General features: G+C 38.8%; 1 protein-coding gene across 6 annotated transcripts in view; it reads right to left on the bottom strand.

Moving 5' to 3' along the window:
• Positions 1–26,605, bottom strand: part of PATJ (PATJ crumbs cell polarity complex component) — a 345,082-nt gene that overhangs the window by 136,727 nt on the left and 181,750 nt on the right. For all 6 annotated transcript variants that reach the window (XM_087865951.1, XM_045802203.2, XM_045802205.2 and 3 more), the window contains exon 28: positions 7,225–7,421. In XM_087865951.1, coding sequence (XP_087722077.1) covers positions 7,225–7,421 — 197 coding nt within the window. The remainder of the gene's footprint in view (positions 1–7,224; positions 7,422–26,605) is intronic.

Below are 26,605 nucleotides of genomic sequence, written 5' to 3'. Positions count from 1 at the left end.
ACACATACACAACCACATTTTGGATGAGTTTAAGCAGCTGTCTGACATTGTTAGTAGGTCAAACCTGGAATAAATTTCATTAACACTTTTCTTTCAGGCTTCGTGCTTTAAGATTGCAGGAGATTTCCATTGTGCAAATGGAGCAAAATATAGACATTTAAGTTATATGTTGAGGTTGACGTAAGGAAAACCTTGATAATCTAAGAGCGTATCTTTGGCACCTGGGTTGCTCAGTCAGTTAAGCGTCTGCCTTCAGCTCAGGTCATGATCTCAGGGTCCTGGGATTGAGCCCCAGGTGGGGTTCCCTGCTCAGCGGGAAGCCTGCTTCTCCCCTGTCCTCCCCCCTTGCTCTCTCTCTCTCAAACAGATAAATAAAATCTTTTAAAAAAAATAAGAGCATATCTTTCTTGACTGCATTTCAGTACGGTCACTATGACGGCAATGAGTAGGACTGGAAGGAAGTAGAGAGGAAACTGGAAAAAGCAGGAACAGAGGCCTGGAAAACTACCCTAATATGTTACGTAAAAGCTGAGGGAAAACTGCAGGAAGGAGTCTTGCTAAAAACCAATTAGTCTTTCCAAGTGGCAACTTTTCCCTCCAGCATACGTTCCTATCCCTGCTTTTTATATTCTTTCCACAGTAATCTCTCTTCGATTATCCTCATTTTTACTTTCTGCTTCTATGGCACTTTCTCTTTCATGTACTTTATCTCTGATTTTAAGATAATGCAGCTCACTGTAGCAATCACACATAAAACTTTTGCAGAGTGATAATGAGGACTGCAATAATAAAAATTAAATGATTGTCATTCCTCCAAAAGATCAGTAAGAATACAGACTTTTAGCCTAAATATTTCAGCAGTATAAAGACAATGAAGTGTGACTAAATAATTCAAAACTCTTCCCCCAACAAGCCATGGACAGAAACCCAAAATGGCAGCACTAGAGCTACAGGACTTCACGGTGGGCAACAGACAAGAATGAGGCCACCCAATATGGGCTAGGTTTTACAGAGTATTTCCTGCAGCCTGAAAATAAAACCTTTTTACAATGGTATTGAGGAGGAAAGCTCCTAACATATGAAGTTCAGAGACATTCTCAAATTGGGCAAGAAAAACCTCAAAAAAGGAATATTTTTCTTCTCTGATTCTTGAGGGATGGCTATAATTTCACTGACTGCATTCATCTTTTATTGAATTCAAAGTGGCATTCGATTTTAAGACGACAGCAAGAGTAACAAGGTATTGTATTGTGAGAAGCTATCTCAGATAGTTTGAACTAGTACCAGACTAACTGCGTTAATCCAGATCTACGGAACTACAAAATGATGAGAAATTTACTTACTACTTTTTAAGTTAAGCTCTATTCCCAATGTGGGGCTTGAGCTCATGACCCTGAGCTCAAGAGTAGCACGCTCTACCGACTGAGCCAGCCAGGCGCCCCCACCGACCACTTTTCAGAATCATTAGTAATCCAGAATGAAATAACTTAAGAACGTAGCCTTTAGAGTCAGGAAAGGTAGTGTTTGCAGGCTGATTCTACCCCTTCACACCTCAGTTTCCTTATCTGTCAAATGGGGATTAAAATAGCACCCACTTTCATAGGTTTGTTGTAAAAGTTAGGAGAATGCATGTAAGGAACTTAGCACTGACTTGAAAATCGTAAGCATTCAGTGTGAGCTAGTACGGCTTTCCCACCCCCAAATTTCTTTTAACGAGTACATTGTTTTGTAACTCACACTGGATATCACACAATGGGTGAGAGAGGACTTAACAAGCCACAGACAGCTATTGATTATATGCTGGAATAACCAGGGGGCTGCACTTTGAAGAAAGGAAAAATGTTACACACACAGCAGAGACCCCAGAGTTTTATGTGTGAGGCTGACCCCTCAGCCAGCAGCACATTCTTCTGTTGACTTTCAGAGTCGCGAAGTAGGCTGTCGACTATTTTTAGAGTCCCCAAATGGGGTCACTTTCACTTTGCATATGGGAAGGTCATACTCAGGATCTGCTAACAGTATTTATTTTTGTCAGGCTTAATCAACCAATTTTTAACAAGTGCCTTGAGACATAACAGACATATAGCACATTACTTATTTAAAATGTCAAGTATGTTTTAACACTTATGAAACCATTGCCACAATAAAAAATTGGGTCGATCGATTGATTCTTGCACTTTTAGCTATTATAAAATACCTATCTCTTAATAAAACTAGGGAAAATCATTTTATTGCAATTTTGCCAATCTTTTAGTCTTCTTTCTGCTCCTCAAACTAGAGTTTCTACAATGGGATATTTTATTACATGAAGTCTCTTAGGGCATAATTATTGCATTAAGAAGCACACTTTATAAAATTACATCCATGTATGGTAATAATCTAAAAGAGCTGATCTAAGATGACAGATGCTTTTGACTGAAAATCAGAAAGAATCTTATCTGCAGACACACAAAAGCTAGTGATTTGTTTACTGTTATCCTGCGCTTCTAAATCACATTGAAGTCTTCCAAAAGATCTCAAGAATAATTCACTGGCAAGAAGAAGAGAGTGAAAAGTAGGTGCTGAGACCGGGGTGCTGTATAGAGTCCCAAGGCTGGAGCTTTGTCCTGATGCAGCTCCATGGACCTGGGCCAGATACTGACGTTTTATGGCTTCAGGTTTTTTTTTCTCTTATAAAATAAACGTAACAAGACAATAAGATCTGAGTTTACCTGTGGTTCTATGTCGTCATCCCTGGCAAATACGGGAAGACTTCCTGCTTTTTATTTGTAGTGGTTCTTAAGTAAACATATTAGACACATGTAAAATAATAACATTTAACTTTGATTATTCTGCAGGTCAGTGTTTCAAAGGCAATGTGCGGCCTCTACCTTGCAGGGTGCAGGAGGCAGACGAGACTCGGCTCCCGATGCTAGCCCCATCACTGGTACCGGCTTGTGCCACCCACACTGCTTTTTCCAGCTGCTTTTGTAACCTGACAAATCACTCCAATTCCCCACGCAACATTATCCACTCTCTCATCCCACACTTGCACCATAGGGAAGATTATAAATAAATCCTATATTCATATGACAGCACCATGCCCAGGCCTGTGTATTTTCTGAGACTAATTGCTCAGGGAAAGCCAATACTCTGGTGCAGGTCTCATTGCAGTCTACGTGGTAATTATATGCTAATGCCTTTTGAAATTAATTCAGAACCCCCCACACCAGCATCGCAGTAAAGGGTAAAGAAGCTGAGATTTAATCACATTGTCTTCTGGGGGTTTAATTTAAGATTTCTTTTATACATAAACTGGGCCATCGATGGACAGAACTCACTGGCTGTTCCTGCACTGTTAACGAAGCAGTTCCACAGCAACAAAACTGCTGGCCAATGGCATGCGGAAAATCGGTTACGGACAGGCTCTCGGGAAGAAGCAGGGCTTCTGACTTCAAAGAAGCCACAATGCATGTTCGACCATGCTCTTTTCTACGTCCTATAAATTAGCCTCATCTGAGACCCTAAAATAAGTCAGATCCACTATAAATAAAAGGAGGCTCCGAGCAGAGTAAGAACATGAAAATAGCAACAAAGCCGTCCTGAGAAATAATAGGAATAAATGGTGGAGTTGTAAAAACAATTAAGACACGGATAACTTGACCTCGTAGAGAAGCCACAAAACTAAATGGAGTGTGGGTGAGTAAGCAAATATGCAAGATTTGCTCTGGCCCAGAAATCTAGTAAGCATAATCTAACAGCCCCCTATAAAAGCCTCCCACCCAATGCAGTGTCCTTCTACAATCTAACGCGTTGCAATAGCCAAAGAACAGCTATTTTAACATGGGCTTGTAGCTTTCCTGGTACTCATCATTACATCAATTTCCTATTCTCTGTTCAAAAGGACACTGGATTTGATACCATGCAATATACAAATTCCTCACATATCATAGAGGAATAATTAAAATTTTTCCTCAGTTATAAAAAGAAACGAGGGAAATGTTTCCCACACAAATTTTTTCCCATCATCCCTGACCTAGAGCCAAAAGTCACATGAAAAGATGGCTTGTAACTGCTTAAGAATCCAGTCTATGCATTTTTCTGTTCTCTCAGTTTTTCAAGATGCTACATGGAGCTATCGAGGAAGATGGTGGCTTCCCTTTGGGACACACTTTCAGAGACAAATGTATTCATACAAACAAACTAAAAAAAAAAACTCCAAATACACAAATCCACATGAAAATACCATTTTACAAATATTATCAGCTCAAACGTATTACTCTGCACCAGATACTATGGCAAAATCTGACCTATCTCTCTCATTACTGCTCAGAACACCCTCTAAAATTAATGCCATACAATCACTAGACTGTAAGCTCTGTGAGAACAGGGACCATGGATTTTGTTCACCAACGTAAAATCAGCACCTTGTTCATACACTGCTTCCTACATGACAGGTGCATGGCAAGATACTTGCTGAGTAAGTAATTTTCATTTGATAAAGGAGGCAACCGAGGATTAGAGAAGATAAGTAACTAGCCAAAGACATGGGAGGCTAGAATGTATGTTGCAACATATTTATATCTTTTTTTTTTTTTTAGACAAGACAATCAATGGGGAGTGGAGGAGGATCAACTTATTGCCATGTCTGATCTTCTTGCTCTTTCCATCTCCACAAGAAGATAAAGTTGCTGAATAGCAACAAAAGAGCCAAATTCGGAAAGTCAAAAAAAAAAAAAAAAGTAGATGGGGTCCAACATGGCAGGATGTTAATATCCTTTTTCAGACAAGAGAGCTCTTCCAGCTTCTCACCTAGAAAACAGAGACCTCAATTTTCTGTCTAGGAGGGAGGAAATGTGATCTAATCAACAGTCAACTATGTGCAGTGCACTGCGTTAATTAAGCCCCTTCTGAAATGCAACTATAACTTCAAGACCTGGGATAAGTGAAAGCAGCTCTCCCGAGTTCCGCGCTCACAGCTGTGTCCGCAGTGTAGACTTCTGTGTATGGGCTGTAACACGCCCTCATTGCTCTGCAGCCACTGCTCATTTGTTAGCCACATCTAACACAATATCAGGCAGAGAAATAAAATACCAGCTGTTGGTCTAGATCCCATGGGCCATTATTCCATCTTGAATCTTAGCAGGATAGAGAGAACAGAACTAGAATCTTCATGTTCTAAATTACAGCCTTTGGAACATTTTCATACACCATGCAAGACAGGAAGTCCATGTCTAGGTCCATATAACACAACACGGTAACTACATATAATGATTTCTTAAAGACTAGAGCATCATAAATCGGGATTCTCATGGATCTAAGCAATGTACCGCGGGGAACACAGTACACTTCAGTGGTTAGAGCATGAATCTTAGAGTCCGGCAAGCCTGGCTTCTTATCGAAACTTGGTAACTTACTTCTTTAACATTAGACAAGTGACTTACGCAGTTTTCTTATCCATAAAATGGGGATAGTACGAGTACTTACCAGATAGGTCTCTTAAGAACACTGAATACAAATGTGCGAGCACGTTGGTAAAGTACCAGTAATAACTCCGTAAATCAGTTTTCCCTTTCACCTTGATGACCACCACCATCACTTTAGTCTCATCCCTGAAGAAATCTCCAAGCATCAACCAAAGGAAATAAACTTGAAGTGATGAACTGTATTGGTTAACACGTACTGCTGGCTTTGAGTTGTACGTATTTAATGGTTATGCTGGTCACTGCTACTACCCAAAGTGGGTCCCTTTCATGATGCTGTATTACGAAAGAACAAGGAAAGTAATTCCAGAAGTGATCTCTTTGTGGAAACGGCTTTAAGAGGGGGAGAAACTACTGAGGCTTGGGAGAGAGGCGTGATGCTAATGGTCTCACAGTGCTGTCTGACCAGTTTGGGCTGTATTTATTATGAAGCAAATCAGATTATGGGTGACTGAATTCTACTCTGAGTCGAAGTCTGACGAGATCATAAAATGCAAAATCAGTAACACTCATTTTAAGTGAGCAGTCTGATACTCAGTGTCTCTGTTATTTCTGGACCTTTAAATGTCCAAGTGTTGGAGCATTTTATCCAAGAGGCTGCAGAGTGCACTGGTTAACAAAAGCTAAGTTGAACTGCCTGATACTGAATCCCAGCGCCATCGTTTACTTTGTGACCCCACCAGTAAAAGAGGTTGCTGTGTCCGACACTGAGTACAGATTAGCTGCTGCTGCTGTCCGTCTGGTTACTACATTTCTCATTTTGCAGCGCAACAATCTTTTCATGTCTGTTTCCTTCCTCTAGACTGTGAGCTCTCTGAATGAAGGGACTGGGTGCAATCATCTTCCTTTGCGTGTCCAGTCCTAAGAGACACTCTAACAATGTTAGCTGAATGACAGACTGAAACAGCAAATGAACACCAAAGTAAGATCAACTCGGAACAGAAACCCTGACTTTGAGTTGAGGAAAACAGGAATAAATAAGACTACTGATGAAATCATCTAAAGAGTAATTAGCAAAGGACCACCATCTCTAGTCCTCTCTTACTTCTATCCTATTCCTAAATAAGGAATCCATGTGGTCTTTTTTTTTTTTTTTAAGATTTTATTTATTTGAGAGACAGTGAGAGAGAGAGAGAGATTGCAAGCAAGGGGAAGGGCAAAGGAAGAAGCAGACTCCCCACTGATGCGTGATTCAATCCCAGGACCCTGGTATCATGACCTGAGAGAAGGCAGACGCTTAACCGACTGAGCCACCCAGATGCCCAGGCATCCATGTGGTCTTAACCCACATCACCAACTTCACAGACAGTAACCAAGTCTTGACAACCAGTTCACAAAGTTCTGTTGGTTCTGTTGGTTTTTTCCCAAAAAACTAAACGACAACAACAAAACCAAACTTCATACTTACGGTTTATTCTAAAGCTAAAGAGAATTTTGATAAATACTAGTAATAGATTAATACGCAATTTAGTTTTGAACATTTTGGAATTTGTGTTAAGAACAAATCCTACTCTTTTAATAGGCTTTCATGAGATTTTAACTGAAGGGTCCCTAAATTATTTTGCAAGATTAGTTCTTACTCAAGCAGCAAATAACATTTGCAAGCGACAATATGATTTCGCTCTTCCTTTTGAAAATGATTTTGAAGAGTTGAAGAAAATGTAATTTGTAACATTCCTTGCTGCCACCTCATTTTCCTGCAGACTATCCCCTTCACCCCTTCGCCTTACTGAAAGAGAAATTAAAAATCTATGTGCCTCACCTCCAACAGTTCATCTCCAATACGCATTCGCCCGTCCGTGGCAGCAGGTCCTTCCGGGTTAATTCCCACCACAAATATGCTCATGCGTGACCTGTCTTTGTTACCAGCAAGGCTGAGTCCAAGTCCGTTCTGATCCTTTTCAAGCTCAATAATGTGCAATTCTCCAGGCAGGTCTGCATATCTTTGCCTGATTTTTTCTATTGAAAAAAAGAAGGGTAAAAAAATTTCAATAGAGCACTTACATCTACATGACAAGGGCGTCAGCATGTCCCCCTTCTTACCACGCCATACTTTTTTGAGAATGAAGTAGTTGAAGTGATTCATAGCCTTACCTATAGGTTACAGTTAATTATTCCATCTCCATTGAAAAAGTTTAGTTCACCAGTAAAACTTTCTCTTATTGTTCAGGTTCACATTGGCCTAGACTTTCTGTGCATTATTTTCTTACCTGTGACAGTCAACACAATGTGGTAGAAACCTGGCCTACCTACCCCCTCCAAAAACAGAGGGGGTGGGTGGGAAACAAAGAATATATACTGAGCATTAGCTCTGTGCCAATAAAGTGTTTGATCCTGGAGATATCATGCGGAACAAAACAGACATGGTTCCTATTCTCATGGACTTGCATTCCAGTAAGAAAAAAAATCAACAATTATTTCTACATAATTATATTTCTTACACTATACAAATGGTATAAAATAGTATTTTACGTTAAGTGAATAAACGAGGGGAATTAAGGATGTTGGTTTAGCTGTCAGATCTGAATTCAATACACAAACCAACCATTTACTCAATGTCCAATAATTAATACATTATTTTATTCTATGGAATTCCATTTCTTCATGTGTAAAATGGGCATGGTAATACCCACTTCATGGATGTTGGGAAAATGAATAATATACATGTTAAAGGACTTAACAGCTGTCTCATGGCTTATAGGTATTTTTTAAAAAATTTTTTATTATGTTATATTAGTCACCATACAGTACATCCTTAGTTTTTGATGTAGTGTTCCATGATTCATTGTTTGCGTATAACACCCAGTGCTCCTTGTAATACGTGCCCTCCTTAATACCCATCACCGGCCTATCCCAATCCCCCACCCCCCTCCCCTCTGAAGCCCCTTTTTTTTTTAATTCAATCTTTTGTCTCTCCTTGCTACCTCTACTTTTTGGTCTAGATTACCTGTTTTAGGATTTGGCTGGGTATGCTTCACTTGTGTTGATTATGTGCAACAAAACCACACTGGCAGATCAGCGTGGGGAATGATACTGCTTTCAACATGTCTTGTCCCCCACAAAGCACCGGCTCAGGCCAGGTGTGTTTCTGGGGCTCAAAGGCTGACACCATCTACCATGGTATGATGCAATCACCTTATCAGTTGACTAACCAGTTGGTAGATTGTGACTATCTTGGAACTGTACGCTCAGTCTGATGCTCGACCTAGGTCCACCATCCTTATAGGGCACCTTGCAGATTCAAAGCTGAACTCAAATAATTAGTGTTAAGGGGGGACAGGGAGGCAAACAGCCTAGCCATTGTATCACTTTACCAGACCTAATAAACACTGCCTTAGGAGAGTAGATACATTTAAACTCATAAAAATACTTTAAAAAAATTAACCATATAAATGGCTGCTGATTTTAGAAAGAGTATATATCTGTTTGCTTTACAATGATTTTGAAAAGAATCTTAACTTTCATGGATAAAGCTTATTATTAATAATAAAGAACATGTTTAGCAAAATACAGTAAAATACAGGTCTTGCAATGTAACAAAACTGCCTTCTAGATAGGAAAAAAATAAAGTCATATTAACACTGAAGTAAATAAGCTCAAAGTGTTTTTGTTGGTCAACTACCAAGAACAAGACACTATGGGGGTATATTAATGAATAGAGACCTATAAGACACACATTACAAGATGCTTACATAGCAACATCAGGGAAACAAAAAAAAACCAATAAATATTAGACAACTACAATTATTTAAATAGAAGTTCCAATCACCACAAGGGCTGGTCACTGAATAAATACTAATTTATTATGAATAAGGTCAGTGAAAAAATACTAAATTAATTGTATGAGCCATAACTGCTTTTACAGTTTTAAGAAATGAGATTTCTAGAAGAGATTTCATGGAAGCAGCAGAATTTGAGAAGGGCTTTGAACAAGGTACAGAATTTAGTTATGGGAAGAAGAATCCTGTAGGTGGACTGGCAAGTGGAGAAGCATATATGGTGGTGGAGCAAGGAGAAGAATGCGAGAGCCCACTCGGCTGCCAACTGGAAATTCTTTGGGTTAGTGGGTGGGTGATAAGAAATCTTAGTACGAGGTTTAGAGAAATTCCAACTGGGGGTTCTGCAGAAGTGCACTGGGGCCCCCCCAGGGATGGGCCTTGAGAGGACACTTAATGTAAGACCTCTTTTCCCAGATTCAAGCAGACCGCTTAATGCTTTCATCCACTTTGTTGGAGTTACAGGGTAAGACAGTTAAGAAATGCCACTACAGCTAAGAAAACAAAATAGAACAAAAATTTTAACACACCCCTCTCAGAAAATAATAAAACAGAAAGAGATTGTTTTAAAAAAAAGATATCGAAGACTTTAACACCACCACAAGCTCAAAGCAATAGATATAAGAGCACTCTACATCAGACAGACAGAAAATACACACATCTGGGGAGGCGTGCACAGAACAATTACAGAAATAGACTATGTGTTGGGCCATAAAAGAAACATCAATAACTCTCACAGAATCAATATCATACAGGCTATGTCTTTGGACACAGTGCAATAAAACTCTGAAAAACTATAAATTAACAACAAAAAATAACTTTAATACTCCACAGTGTCTAGAACATTAATGTTAGTGAAAAGCCCAAGATTTAAAAGGGAAACAACAAAGGAAATTAAGAAATACAGTACTAACAAATGAATAAAAATGCTACTTAGATGTCAAGCGTGAAGGATTCAACCAAAGCAGAACTTAGAAGGCTAGTTGTAATTCTGAATGATTTTTTCAAAAAACAAGAAGAGTTAAACAATAATAAGCATTATACCCAAGAGATTAGAAAAAGGACTACCTAGCAAATGCAAAGAAAAAAGAGAAAATAGTAAAATAAGAGTAAGTTATTAATGAAAATAAAACCATCACCATCAATCAAAAACCAAACAATCCACAGAACAAAAACACTACAATAAGGATCAATTAAAAACATTAACAAGATAGATACTGCAAAAATGGATCAGGGAAAAAAAAACAGATGAGAGAAATAAATTCTTGAACTAGAAAGGGGAAATAACTACAGACAGATCCGTAAAATAAGATTACTGTAAATAGTGGATTGATATGAAATGCTGGCACACTTTAAAATCTAGAAGACAGATGAATTTCTCAAAATTTAAAATGTCATATTTTGTGTAAAAATAAATGTGAAACTGCAATAGACTAGTAATTATTAAAGAAAATGAAATGGTAGCCAAGGGTATTCCCTTTAAAAAAGGTAACAAAACCCCCCACAGTTCTAGATATTTTTATTTTGAATTCTATCACATTTCAAGTTTTAATGAATTTTATCTATGTAAGCTATTCCAGAACATGGGGTGGTGGAGTTATCCACTTCATATTTTGAAGGTGATATAATCCTGATTCTCCTTCCAAAAATAGAGACAAATAAAGAAAAGAAAATTTCAGTCTTATTTAACTTAGGGTCATAGATTTAAAAATATTTTTTAAATAATTTGAGAGCATATTGAAAATATTAATTTCACCTCCATGATATAGTATTTGACCATTTTCTGACCTAAGAAACAGCAATTTTATACGATTCAACTTAAGAATATATTACAAATAAAGGCACATTCCAGGAATTCAAAGATAGCTAAATATCAGGAATTTTTTCAAGGAAATTAGCACACTGATAAATTAAAGCAGAAAAGCTGGAAAATTATGTTAATAGATGGAGAAAAGCATTTGAGAAGGTACAATATCTATTTAAGATTTTTTTTAAACCCCAAACTGTTGGCAAACTAGAATAGAAGGTACTTTCTGGACTTAAACCGACAAACATAAAAATACAACAGGAAAAAATATGTGCATATTTAAAACAAAAAGGGAATTAATATACAGAGAAGCAGAAAAAGGTTAGCAACCTCAATAGAAATCTGGTCAAAAGATACAAAACTCAAAAGACGTATGAAGAAATGCTCAAGTTCATTAGTAAATATGGAAATGCAAATTACAGTGAGATACCAGTTTCACTATGAGATTGGCAAATGTCTGAAAGCTACATCATGAAGCCTTAGTGGAAACGTGAGGAAGATGCCATAGGAATCCCCGTGCCATTGCCGCTGGGAGTGTTGAATAGCGCAGCCCTCTGGAGAATAGGCTGACACTACTTGATCAAATTAAGCATACACATATTCTACAAACCAGCAATTCCACTCTTGGGAATATCCTAACACATTCTCACACGGGTCTTAAGGGGATGTTATTGAAGACAGCAGGGCAGTTGGAGGTAATGTGGGTATCCGTCACTGGGAGAGAGGATAGATGAGATGTGGATGGACATCACAGTGTCCCATCAGCAGGCAGACACAATTAATTGGAAGTAGTGACAAAGAGATTTCCAAACAGGGAGGAAAACAATGGGTCAATACCATTTATGTAATACCATTTATGCAAACTAAGATTACCGCACAAAAACCACAATATGTGTTTTGGAAGTGCATACTCAAAGTTGCAAATATTTAACACGTTAGAGGGGTTAATTATGGTGGGTGGAAAAAGGAATACAAGGGAGCAAAGAAAACTAGTGAGGGATCCCCATCAGACTAACGATGGTGACGTGATATGAAGGATTATATTTATTTGCAATTCCCTGCCCCTGGCGACTAAAAGAAGAAAGACGCTGAGAAAAACTTCGGTGTAGTATTAATATAAAAAGCCTTCCAGGTTTAAAACTTGTCTGACTTGTTCAACCTTCAGAGAAAAAAATTAACCTTCATGGCCATTAACCATCTATGCAAGTGCTTAGATGTGTCAATGATTAATGGCAAGAGGGACCCTCCTTTGATAAATATGGCTCCATCACAGTTATGCACAACTCACATTAACTCACCATTAACAAATGGTGAATCAACACGTTCTTGGGGCAGAACAGGAAGGGCAGAGGCTAAAGGGCGAGGATTCAGTCAATCCTAGCGGAGGCACGTATATCCCTGGTTCCTCTGACCACTGACGGAACCTCCATGTACAGCAGTTTCTTATTTGTAAAATGGGGTTGTTACCTTGAAAATGGATGTTAGCTAAAAATGCCTGAGGATACAGGGTCCAAATAATGGGAGGGGAAAAATATAGCCATGACTTAGTTTTCATGATTTTATTATGTTGAAGTTTTAAATTAGCCTAAGTTGGTGATAAAATGATTTCTTCTTTAAATTTGTCTATGGTGAGGAAACTTGAGACTTGTGAAAGGAAGCAATGCCCGCCCCACAATGACATAAAGGAAGCAGTCACACAGTCCTCAATGGGAATCACTGGGGGAAGGGGCTAGCCTCACTGTGCCTCAGATTCTCTTCCCTGAGTTACTCGTTCTGAAGAGTCCTGGGACAACTTCTGCAGGTGCAGAGGAATACCGCCACCAGGTCAAGCGTTTGTCCCATGCTACGTAGGCCACTGAGGTGCCTTTAAAATTGTGTGCTAATAAAGTGTGAAATTAAAACCTTTTTTTAACCAGCAAAAATGGGTTTATTTGGGAATAACAGAAAACTGCAATCAGGGACAAGCAAGTGATGGCAAAAACCACAGGCATGGCATTTCCCAGAATCGGAGACTTTTAATTCAGGGAAAACATACTAAGAAACTGTATAAAGCTACATTCTCTTACAGCAACCCCCCACCATCACCCCCCGATTCCATTTTATAAATAAAAAGACTGAAGAAATAAAGATCTTGTATAAGGTTATGAAGCTAATTGATAGCTAGAAACTAAAGTCTTCTAACATATAGGTAAATTCTTTCTCTACCAAATCATGTTCAATTTCTCCAATAACATTTTTACTTTTTTTTTAAGATTTTATTTATTAGAAAGCGAGTGTGAGAGAGAGCACAAGCTGGGGGAGGGGCAGCAGCAGAAGCAGACTCCTTGCTGAGCAGGGAGCCCGACCCGACACAGGGCTCAATCCCAGGACCCCCGGATCATGACCTGAGCCCAAGGCAGACCTTTACTGACTGAGCCAACCAGGCACCCCTGATTCTTGTTCTGACTGCCTGAATTTCTTCACTTTAGATTTATGGTTGATTTTTCTTTCCATTCTTCTATTAAAGTGGATTGAATTTTTGTGAGTGGAAGAAATGAAATGATTTGACTTCTCTGTTTTTCTTCTGAATTCTGTGAATAATACTTTTTGTTTAATTCCAGCCCTGGCATTCACCTAAGATCACAGACTCCAGAGCTGGACTCTCTGGTTTCAAATCCTGGCTTTACCATTCACTAGTTGTGTAACTGTGTGTTACCTATCTGATCTGTGCCTTAGTTTCCTCATCTATAAAGTTGGAAATAATACCCATCTCATGGAGTTTTCATAAAGATTAAGTGAGTTAATAATGAAGTACTTAGAATGATATCTATTATTATTATACTTAAGTTTAGTTCTCATGTTTGTGTGTTTCAATTATTAATTTCTATTTATAGATCCATATGATATTATCACATTTATATCCTGGCAAAAGCATCTACAACATGTAAGAGGGGAGTTTGCTTATTTGTTGTTATGTAAGATATAGTTTCTTTAAGTTGACTTATTTTCATTATTTGCTCTATTTGGTCTGGACTTTGACTTGAGATTTGCTCCTTACTACTGAAGTTCATATGCTGTTTTTTATGATTAGTTATGATTTTTTTCATGTTTTTATTTCTCAAATCTGCATGTACTCACCAACTCATAGAGAATTAAAAGTTGGTAACTGCATAAGAAAATTAGATTAGATTAAGAGATCTTTATTATAACAATTATTTAAAAGTGGGATCCTTGTATTTAATGTAAAGAAAATGTATTTAACTATTTTTCTCTGTATTATTTGTTATTTAAAAACGGACCAGATAACTAAATGCTTCTGAAACTGTATCAGGTCATTATTCCAGTGGGTTGAACATTTTCTATTAAAATACTGGGCAGTGACTTGAATTAAGTTTCTTCCTTGGTGGAAAGGTTCTGTTACTTAGCAACACCTGGTATCCTGTGATGATAGGAAAACACCCTGAGATGACACTAGAGAAATCCTACTGGCTTTCCTGGACAAGGAAAAGGCATTGTTGCTTTGATACAGAATTACGAGCAACTTGAGATTCCTTTCTTCAGATAACACTGTCATGGGGCTAGAAAATCCATGTTTAAAACAAGCATGACTGTTCAGCTGAGTGGAAAAGACTGTTCTCTCTCTAGTTATTCTAGGCTGATGTTCATTCAGGGGAACTTAAATAAAGCGTGGTGCCCAAGAAGTAGTTTCCTTATATTCTAATGTGATTTGTATTTAGAAATGGAAGGGCATCTAGGTTATTTGGGATAGAAACTACGTCACTTGACTAATACACTGTGAAAGTCAATGAAAATCAGTATAAAGGTTGGCTATTTGTCACAGATATTTCCAGAAAATACCAGGAATGGGGATAGTAAGAAACTGGATCAATGTAAACACTTGTAATATTTTGTTGCTGAAAGCTGGGACTTACATAATTTATGCGGGTGTGTACGTGTGCTTGTGTACAGGAAACAAAGTGTGGGTTCTATTTTCTTAAGTTCAGGGGAGAACCCCACTGGCTTCAAATAAAATAACACTCTTTACCCCACCTCTTCAACTGTATTTTTTGTGAAACTGAAGAAAAGATTTAAGAAAACCATTCTCTTTATATATTGTCTTCCCACTTATCCCCTTCCTCAGCTGGAGAAATGCCCCTGGCTCAGCCACTGGTCACCCTGGAAAGGACTCCCAGTTGCCCCCAAAGCAAATACCAGGCAGCGTGGGGTCCCCTGCAGCAGAGCCACTGCAGAGCGGTTGGTGCTGACTCAGCCGGAGGAGCCCGACTACAATTTCTCAGATTCTGAATTAACAAGCTGGCATGCGGTGTCTTGATTGTTCAAAGATGAGGGTTCAGTTCTGCTTTCCCCGCAAAGACTAGCTTTGCTTTCCTCCTCCCCTTTTGAAAATCTAGCTCACCTTTTATTACTGCTGCAGAGTAGAAACAAGTAGTCATGGAAATGGCAGGGAACATCTGCGGTAGGGGAAGGAGGGGGGCGGCTGGGGAGGGTGGGAGCTAGAAGCAGAAGGCGGAGACTGAAACCCTAAAGTGACCTATTATACAGTCAAAACATTTCTTATTTAATCTGGAGGCATGATGGTGGAGCCAGAGATACCCTCCACATTCGATTAGTCTTGTAAAGGATGTATTTAAAGGCTGCCTTAAATTTTGGCATCTGTGAACTTTATGGTTGATGGTCATGATCACTACAGAAAAAATGTTTGTATTGCATGGGAGATTAATCTGTTCTTTACAGATCCAGCTGCCCACGAGAGTCATCTAAGGACCCTGTTAGAAAGAGAAGTTTACCCCATCACTAAACTTCACCGGTGTCATTGGCTCCGAATCTCAGCTTGCAGAGCCTAGTCATGATTCTATTTTATAGGCTCTCAGGGTGATTTTTAGGGATCCAGCCTCGCAATTCTAAGAAGACTAGGCCTGGGAACCATTGTCTGAGCTCTTTTAGGGGAGTCCTCATTATTTAAAATTCTACCAGTCTAAGAGATAGTTGTGGTGTGATGAAGAAAGCACAGCACTTGGACTCAGCAGACTTGGCCCAAACACTGACCACATCACTTTACCTCTCAGTCAGTCCACTAATGTGCAAATGGAGGAGTTTACAGAGGTGTAGGGACATGGCAAACTACAAGATGTTTCTTTCCTGTATGGAGGTATTATAAGGATTCTAAAGATAGTTTCTTTAAAGGAGGGGAAAACCTGAACTAATTCTTCTTCTTTAAAAATGTTAGTGGATGGGGCACCTGGGTGGCTCAGTCAGTTGGGCATCTGCCTTCAGCTCAGGCCATGATCCAGTCGGGATCCCTACTTAGCAGAGAGCCCACTTCCCCCCTCCCTCTGCTGTTCCCCCTGCTTGTTCGCTTTCTCTCTCTGCCAAACAAATAAATAAAATCTTAAAAAGAAAGAAAGAAAGAAAGAAAGAAAGAAAGAAAGAAAGAAAGAAAGAAAGAAAGAAAGAAAGAAAGAGAAAGAAAGAAAGAAAGAAAGAAAGAAAGAAAGAAAGAAAGAAAGAAAGAAAGAAAGAAAGAAAGAACAAATCCTCCTAACAATCCTATAAGGTATAATCATCCCATTGTACAGATGATGAAACTGGGGCTCACTGAAGTTATGGAACTTGCCCAAACTTGCATTTAGTAATTGGTGGACCTGGAGTTCAGATTCAGGTCTGCCTCACTCAAATCCCACATGCACACCACAAAAGGAAGATAGAGATGTTTTCTTGTGTTCACATTTGGGAGAGTGGCAGAAGGGAAGTCTAAAACCTGTCTTAGTCCTTTTGGAATTCACGATTTGGTGGGATACCTGAAACACATATAGGCAATCCCCAGAGTCCAGCCTTTGGGAGTTTACTTTGGGAGCAATACACATAAGGTGACTTGAAAGGGAGAGCTGAGCACACAGACAGACCAAGAGGAAGACTATACAAATAGAATGATGGGGGGAAACAGAGTTAAGGCTAGTGTGTGGTGGGAGGAAACAACGGATACACAAAACCGGGAAGGCTGTGAACGATTCATATGTCTGAGGTAAAAGGGAGTAGCGCAAGGAGAAGGGGAAGAAGGAAACTGAGGTCTGAGCCTCAGAGACAAGGAGTGAAGCACCAAGAGATGACAATCTAGTTTGAATGGACTGGTTGGTGGTATCAATAACAGAGAGCTGCTGAATTCAGCCTGGAGCTCCAGAATGAAGGGGAGCTAAGCCCAGAACTCCTGCTGATAAGGCAAAGACGGGGGGTGAAACCCTTTGAGCAGCGTCTGAGAATGAATCTGTACCCAGCTACAGGAGTGCTCAGGGGAGAAGGATGGGGAACCTGACCATTTAGGAGGTCATTTCTATCCACCGAGAGGAAATACATACCAATTGGGTTTAGGTGTCAACTGAAATAGAAAAATGAACGCAGAGTCAAAGAAAGGAGTAAAAACATATGGAATGTTTGCTCTGGGCCAGGCATTGTGCTACTTGCTAAGGATGTAAGTAAGGACGAATTAAAAGATAAAAGAATAAAGATTGAATTAGGTACTATTAAAAGCATAAGAAAATGATCAGGATCTTTCAGTCACATAACAGCAAAGATTCAACTTCTGTATTCAGTACCTAAACGCTTAAGAATCATATTTAGTTTGGAGAGAGAAGGAAACCAGTCCAGAGCACCCACAAACAAGGATACCAAGGATCACTGAGGCTGATCACAAACTAATAGCAAAATCAGGAACAGAATCCACAAGCCCTCATTGATTAGTTTCGCTATTCTAAGTGTCAGATATTGGGGCAATTAGGCCCAGTCTAAACTGAAGTTAGAGGTGGGCTACTTTCACCTCTTGTTTTCATAAATCTCACTCCAATTCCTTCTTTATTTCATGCTGTGAGAAAACTGATCACTCTGCCAAATCCCTCTGATAATGAGGGATGTGGGGTAAGGCAAACATTCAGTGGGGGACAGGAAGTCGTAAAAGTTAATCTACAAAGTACAAGCTCCCTGACCACCTTTAGGTTTAAAATAAGAAATGAAATTAGTTTAGTACAGAGTAAAGTGTATCTACCCTAATTAGGGAGGATGATCACATTTGCACCTGTGCTCAAACACAAAGGCTCATACAATTGGTCTTGATGGATATGTCCACGGAGGCTTTCTTTAGACCACCATCACACCCAAACCACCGTTCCCCAAAATGTGGTCCACAGATCACCTAAGGTAGTGCTGCAGAAAAATCACCTGTCTGGGCTCCGTGTCTTATCTACAAAATCTAAATTTGGGGGTGCAAACAAGAAATCACCACCTTTTTTTTTTTTTTTTTAAATAAAGATCTCCAATTCACATTAAAAAAACACTAAAAGCTTAAGATAGATGCCCCTCCAAGCTCCAAATACTGTTATGGACCTTAGAGATGACTGAAAACAAGGTATACAAAATGATTTGATGATCGCTGACTTTAAATTTTTCCTAAGTCTTGAGAGAAACCAGGAAAAACATTTTGATTTTGAAACCAGCACTGAGAAAAGCCAAATGCAATTTTAAAAACACTCTTTATAGTCATTTGTCGTACATTTTAAATATCAGGAAAACACAGAACATGGTTCTTTAATCACCCTAAAAGCGCCGAGTCGCAAGCTCATGATGGTGACAGTGTGGGAGAAATGTGCTGGAGTGCCGCCCATTCTGCTCCCTGGTCATTACCCAGTCATGCAGTAATTCTCAGCCAAGCTCCACCCGGGCAACACATCAGGAAATCAGCGGTGGCACTGACAGCATTAAGGTGTTTAATTATATTTTCTGGAAGGGAAAGAGTGGCAGTTTGCAATAATTAAAGAGAACTGTAGTAGAATGTAGAAAAAGGAATATAACACGGTATTTTCCGAGTTTACCTGGTCCCGTTAAGGGACTGATTCTTTGGAAGCAAACTTCCCTCTGCATACTTGCTTTAGGAAACCATCTGGCTTTGTTTGCCCAGGGCCCTGTACATACATATTAGTTCCAATAACCATGAGAGCAAGGTTTAGGGAAGAAGCAGAATTCTAGTTGAGATCTGACAGTATTTTGTGTAGTCATCGTTAGTGGTTTATTGGTTACGTTCCCCCAGTATCATGAAAGAAGAAACTACCTGTTTTGTGTAGGCAGAGTTCTTGGCCCAGAGCAAGTGCAGCATAAATATATGAATAAATTATGGAAACAAAAATTTACAAATTCTTCATTATCTGAATTGGTCAATAAACAGGTTAAATGAATAAAATTTCTAATTAGTACAGAGTTATGTTTTCCCTAAGAATTAAATTATAGGGCGCCTGGGTGGCTCAGTCAGTTAAGCGTCAGCCTTTGGCTCAGGTCATGATCTCAGGGTCCTGGGATCGAGTCCCACATTGGGCTCTCTGCTTAGTGGGGAGTCTGCTTCACCCTCTCACTCTCCCTCTCTTCTCTCTCAAGTAAATAAATAAAATCTTAAAAAAAAGAATTAAATTATAATAAAAGACTCCAAGATTAAACTGAGAACATCAACTATTCTGAGTAATTAACATGTTTCATCTTCATTAGAAACATTATGTTTTAGGTATGTTACACCAGATTCAGTCAGAACAAAAGTACAGGAGGTTTAGAGTCAAAAAGATCTTCGCCAAAAGGCACACACTGAAGTCAGAAAGTGCTACTGTTCAAAGTCCATCGATGCCACATTGTATCTGTTTGACCTCCCCCAAGTTACTTAGCTTCAAATTCCCATCTTTGAAATAAAATAACCTTTCCTGTCGTAGGAATTTGAGAAGACAGAACTAAAGAACATACTAAAATGTTTAGCATAATGCCTAGCGCACAAAAGCTTTATTCCCTAACCAGCCCAAACTTTCCTTCCTTATGTCTTGCAGTTGGAGAGCTCCTGAATGTACCACATAAACCAGTTTTAATTATATTGCACTGCTTTTTAAAGTTATCATTTTTATTTTAAAAATGAGGAAACAGGCTATGAGAATTTAAGTGACAGGCATAAGGTTGCACGGTACATTTAATTTTTAAATAATGACAAGGAAATATCCCATGAAACTTTTTAAATCATTTTAGAAGATACATCAATACTAATTCCATAATTTGTCATAAGATGATTTAAACATAATTTTGTTCAAACAATAGCAAAACTGGTTAACATTTCATCCCGTAGCATGTGAGATTCCACGATATTTTAAACAGAGCTTAGGCAACAAAACCAGTCACCGGAAATATCTCCTTTACTTCTGCAGCAGGCTGATGGCATATTCACCTGTTTCCAAGTCCAACAGGAGGCTACCTAATGTAGTGGAGAAAAGCAACAGAACTTGGTGAAGAACCTGGACTCGACTTTCTAGCCATGAAACCTTGGGCAACTCATTTACCTTAGTCCAACCTCTGTCTGGTCATGAATTGAACAAAAATAATCTTGCCTGACTTCAGCAGGATTTTTGAAATGATCAGATAAGCGGTACTTGTGAAATTCTTTATTAAAAACAGTCATGCTCTACAACAATGTAAAGAACATGGCAATCTTCTTGTATATAAAGATTTTGGTTTTGAAGTTTGTGTTTTTTTTTTTAAATAAAGATTTATTGAGAATAAGGAAGCATCATCCTGATGAAATTTCTACTTCAATCGACAACTAAACCAGGGGAGTGAAAAATGTCAGACGCTGAATACTTGGATGGTGATATCTTTTGAACATTTCAAAACTTTCTTGGCTAAAAGTTAACTCCTTGGGGGAAAGAAGAGAGGAATAGGTGGAGCAGAGAATTTTTAGGGCAGGAAACTATTCCGTATGGTACTATAATGGTGGATACATATCATTATACATTTGTCAAAACCCACAGAATGTACAACACCAAGAGTGAACCCTAATGTAAATTATGGACTTTGAGTGATAATAATGTGTCGATGTAGGCTCATCAATTACAACAAATGTGCCACTTGTGGATAGGGGAAAACTGTGAGGGTGAGGGGAGTGGAGGAAAGGGGAGCTGGCAGGAGATACATGGAAACTCTATGTACTTTCTGCTCAATTTTGCTGTGAACCGAAACTATTCCAAAAAATCAAGTCTAAAATAAATAAGTAAATAAATACAAAGTATATTATCAAAAACTATAAACTTCCTAGAAGAAAACAGAGGGAAAAGCTTCGTGACTTCAGATATGGCCATGATTTCCTGGATATGACGCCAAAGGCAACAAAAGCAAAAATAGACAAATGTGACTACTTCAAACTTACAAACTTTTGTTCATCACAGAACACAATCAACAGAATGAAAAGGCAACCTATGGAATGGGAGAAAATATTTGCAAATCATATATCTGATAAGGGGTTAACATCCAGAATATGTAATGAGATGCTACAACTCAACAAGAAAAAAATTAAATAACTCACTTTAAAAATAGACAAAGGACTTCGACATTTTTCCAAAGACAATCTATGAATGGCCCACAAGCCTATGAAAAAATGCTCAACATCACTAATCCTCAGAGAAATGAAAATCAAAACACAGTGAGACAGCACCTCTTTCCCATTAGGATGGCTACTATCAAAAATAAGAAGTGTTGGTAGGGATATGGAAAAGTTGGAATCTTCCTGCCCTGCTGGTAGGATCATAAAATGGTGCAGCCATTCTGGAAAACAGTACGAAGGTTCCTCAAAAAATTTTTAAAAAGGTTACCATCTGATCCAGTAATCCCACTTCTGGGTATATATCCAGACGAACTGTAAGTGGGGTCTTGAAGAAATATCTGAGGACCCATGTTCATAGCAGCACTATTCATAGTGGTTTTTCCTCACAATAAACGGACGAATGAGTGAATGAATCAATGAACCGACTAAAAGAAGTTAACCCTTGACAATGTATTTAAGATTATGTCGTGATCTAGCATCTGCATGTGCCAAACTGACAACTGCGAGTGGGGAAGGGACTGCATGTACACTCTGTGCAAAAGCAGCGAAGAAAGGAAGCACGTATCCTGCACACCCAGATATGCCAAAAGATTAGGCTCTAAAACCTGGCGGCTAAGATGATTGTAATAAAGACACAGAGAAGACACCAAAGGCCGTCAAAATAAACTGCCAACATTCCGCATTCATGTCCTTCCCACAGAGGAACACATACTTGTTTTCTCTCTGGTGTTGGAAATTTTCCACCGTTTAATTCTTTATCCCTTGGGTGTTAATATCATCTTGGCTTTTTTCAGGCAGTCAAGATGATAACAGGAAGAAGGAATGATTTCAGGCATCATAGCCAGTCTGTTCTCATTTATGTCTCATCTTTAGACTGATCTCACACTGAGAGAAGCTAACCATCAGAACCTGGACTGGATCTTGCACATCAGTGACCAACTGCTTTCTCCTGAGATAAAAGAAAAGATAAATGAGAGGGGAAGGGACGGAGAGGAGGAAGCAAGCAAAACAGAAAAGCGAAAATAACAGCAGAGGAGGAAAGCAAGCAAGGAAATATCTTTTGAAGACTAATCTAAAATCTCCTGTGGGCAATTCTGAACTTGGATTTATAACGACAACAGATGCTGCCTTTCCAGCGACAGTTACCTTCAAATAAATGATCTCATTTAGTACTTCAACAGCCCTTCTAGAAATAAGAAGCACTGAGGCTGGGCGGGATTAAGTGCACTGCCCAAGAACATGAGCTAGCAAAAGGCAGAGTTGATATTTTAACATAAATCACTGCCCCTTTTATAAAGTATAAACCACACGTGTTTCTCTAAAAGGTAATATAAAACTGTATCTAGCACTCTGCTCATCTTTTTTCTAATGCATAGTCAACTTCATCCGCTGGAAAGCAGGTACAGAATGCTTATTAAAGGTATCTTTCCTTGACCAGAAAGTTCAACTCTTAAGAGGTAATTTAAATGTTGTATGTCAATTGTACCTTAATTTAAAAAAAGATAATTTAAGGTAAAATTATTAAATAAAAGTATCACAAGCAAGTTTAGAGAAAGACAACAATTTTTGGAATAAAAAAAGAGTTCTTAACTTAGTGTGGGTAAAATAAAAATAAAATGGCCCCGGATATTTTTGATAACCTCATTAAGTCCCTAGCACTCTTAGCTCCTCCCAAGATGCATGAAAGGGTTCAGTGGGATGTTTCTTTTGTAGCTCTGTTTTCTGCCATGTTCCCTTGCATGCTGCACTGAAGTCACATTATAACATCATGGCTCTTCCGTTTTCTCTCCCTTAGTAACTTTGTACAGTGATCAAAGAAGCATTCCGTGACCCCTCTGGCACGAGTCTGTTCTTTTATTTCCAAGATACTAGAGACTTTTTTCTCAAAGCTCTTCTTCCACTGTGAAAACTGATTTACTTATCTCTCTTCCTCATAGGACCAGGGTTCCTTGGCAACCAGGAACTCATTTTGTCTCCCCGACCCCTCTCATGGTATCTGGCACATAGTAGACACTCAGTTAAATGAATAATATGTGAATTGCAGCCACAAGAAGTTAAGGATGACAGATGGAATATTTTTTCAGGTTTGCCTTTCCTGGCAATTCACTTTTGCTTAAATCTTGATGGAATTCTATGCCCCTAATAGATTACCACTCGAGAATAAAGACAAGGGGGCACTGGCAGGAGAAAATCCAAGGTACCTGGTACAAAAGGCCCCCCTCTAAAGTCTATATAATAGCTTCCTGGATAAATTCCCAGGTGCATGCTCCCAGGGAGCCTGGGTCTTCCTGTCTCACCCTCCCAAACTCTCCTGGTACAAATCTCTCATGCTCTGACCATCCAAAGCAATGCTCCATTCAGTTAAATTGGGCCGTAAAACCTAGTGACTAAGAGCAAGGGCTCTGGAGTGAGACTGTGGGTTCAAATCCCACTTTTGTCACTTGTAGATAGAAAAACTAGGGCTGTTTAATCTCTGTCTTTCCTCTGCTACCTCACGTGTAAAGTGAAAATATTAATAGTAACTATGCGTTTGGGTTGTTGGAGGGATTATCTGAGGTAATGTCCTTGAAGCCTAGCACAATACCCGGTCCTATTTCCAGCTTCACGCTACACTTTATTTTGCAGAATCCCGTAATTCCCCACATCTGCAAATTTTCCACATAATCACCCTATAGCCCACAGATTGCTATGCCCTCCCTATACTCCTTGCCTTTTGCCCCTGTCACTGGTTTCCTCGGTCCCTGGTCATCTGAACTACTTAACTCCCTGGTCCCTACTTCTACGCCTTGAGTTCAAAGAATAAAAAAAAAAAAAAGCTCCATTGATGGACAGGCAGGGGGAGGGGGAGTGGGGTTACACTTTGAGAACTGTGGTGTTCACTACATGATTATGTAACTTTTAGCTTAGAGATATCAAAACCAGTTATGAGATGAATACAGAAGACATTAAAGACAGTAATTATATTCAAATGCAAATAACATCTGTTGAGAATGAGTTTTCTATTAGGCATGCACCAGGCTCTTTCATATATTTTTTTTCTCACATCCAAGGTAGGCATTAGCTATGTATACTGAAGATGAATAAACCGAAGCCCAAAAAATTTAAACGGCATAATTGAGGCTGTACAACTAAAGAGTGATTAAGGTGAAATTTCAGTACAGATCTTCTGATTCTACAACACAAAGGCTCTTTGGCTATACTATCTGGTTTTTTTTTTTTTTGGTTTTTTTTTTTACTTCCAGAGATAAAAGTGGATTAAATGTATGTATTTTTCTTGATCAGGATCAGTAATGTGAAAGTGAACTTCGCTTAGCCCCCTGGTATGAAGTATAAAGGCTGAAAATTATGCTTATTCATTCGCTCAAAAAAGTTGTTTAATGATACCCTACTACACAGCAAGCATGGTGCTTGCTAGATGTTGATGGGCAATGGAGGCCTGACCCTGGAGTTGATGACCTCGTGGAAGAGATGGGTTTAATCTAATAATCACAGAATTACTGCAGATAAAAGGTAGAGAGAAAAAGCACCACAAGGAGTGTGCAGAAGTGTTGGTATCTGAAATGGACATCAAGAAGGGCTTCCTTAAGGAAGTGGGGTTCGGGTTAAGAGAGTTGAACGGGTAATATTAACTAAGCAGGGGGAAAACGCGTGCAAAGGCTCTCACGCAAGGAGGAGGATAGTATGCTGGAGGAACCGCCACTTGGGATAGAACAGAAGGCAAGAGGCATGAAGACACTGGAAAGATGTGGAGAGAGATCCTGGGGCTAGATCCTGAGGACCTTTGGACAACTCCAATGGGAAGCCACTGAATTGTGGGGCAGGGATGAATGACTTATCTACAGAGGTATCCAAATCTAAACTATATCCTAAGCGAAACCTAATTCTTACTTACAGATTATATATAAAATCCAATTAAATTTTAAAGCCACTACAATGTTAACTTCCAGAGCAGGCAAACAGATTTTGTAGCAGATTAATCAATCAATAAATGAATAAATCTTAAAATGTTCACCAACTCAGCACATTTTAATATGTAAGACATCAATATAAAATCTTGTTCATAAATACAACCACAGATTGGAGGCTTTAAAATTTTGAGTTACAAAATTAAGTTGTCTAATACCCCTTTTCATATTTTTTAAGATTTTTTCATTTTTAAGTAATCTCTCCACCCAATGTGAAGCTCAAAGTCACAACCCTGAGATCAAAAGTCCCATGTACCACCGACAGAGCCCGTCAGGCACCCCTCATTTTTATACTATTTCAAGCATATATAATCAAATGGTCGGGTAGCATAGTATGTAAGTGTGACGCTTATACATGATTTGATTTTAGCTCCAACTTAACAAACTTCATTAAGAGTAAATGCTGCCTTATTTTCTTTCCAAATTCCAATTTAGGAATAACTTAAATATCTTTTCTGTATGTCAAAGAAATCTCTTCTGAAAGTTTTAATCTGCCAAACCATCACATTTTTATTTAACTAGCTATTTTAAGAATAGTCAAGAACTTGTAAGAAATTATATTGCTTTTTAATATACCTTAATATAAAGTAAATAAGTAAAAACAAAATACATATTACCTTCTAGATATCATTAGAATAAACTATGGTTCAACTAAAATCATAAACCAAAACCAAAATACTATACAGGCCTCAATGTTCACGCTCTTCCGGTTTGGATAAATACAAGCAAGCAAACAAAAGAGATGACGTATGCTGCCTTTTATACTATCCTTCTTAAACAAAGTGTTTGAAGCTCTATACAGAAAGTATATTTTGGTCTCATTCCACAAATAGAAAAATGTGCACTTTAGAATGGAGGAAATGTAATATTATACTACAGCTTCGTCCCTACTCTTATTTCCAAAGTTTTAAACCTATGTCATAAGCCTAAAATGATGGTCAGGGCCAGAACTGAAGAGAAAAGAAGTTAATAAATTATAGGCTGATGGGTAGAAGGGTGAGGGTGCTGGGCTCTAATATGTACATAGGCCTAAAGGTCTTTAGTCCCTCTCATGAAATTCAAAGAAGTGCTAACCATTTTGCCTAAGGTTAAAAGCTTCACCTCTCCCACACTGTCTGAGCTCTTAAAGATTCCTTCTGACGTCGGGGGCGGGGGGGTGGGGTGGGGGTGGGGGGGTGGGGAAGGGTCCCAGGCCTTACCCATTCGCT

Source organism: Ursus americanus, chromosome 12 (genome assembly GCF_024610735.1).
Source record: "Ursus americanus isolate L20-20 chromosome 12, mUrsAme1.1.p, whole genome shotgun sequence".
In the NCBI taxonomy this organism is placed as follows: domain Eukaryota; kingdom Metazoa; phylum Chordata; class Mammalia; order Carnivora; family Ursidae; genus Ursus; species Ursus americanus.
This window is presented reverse-complemented; position numbering and strand designations above follow the sequence as displayed.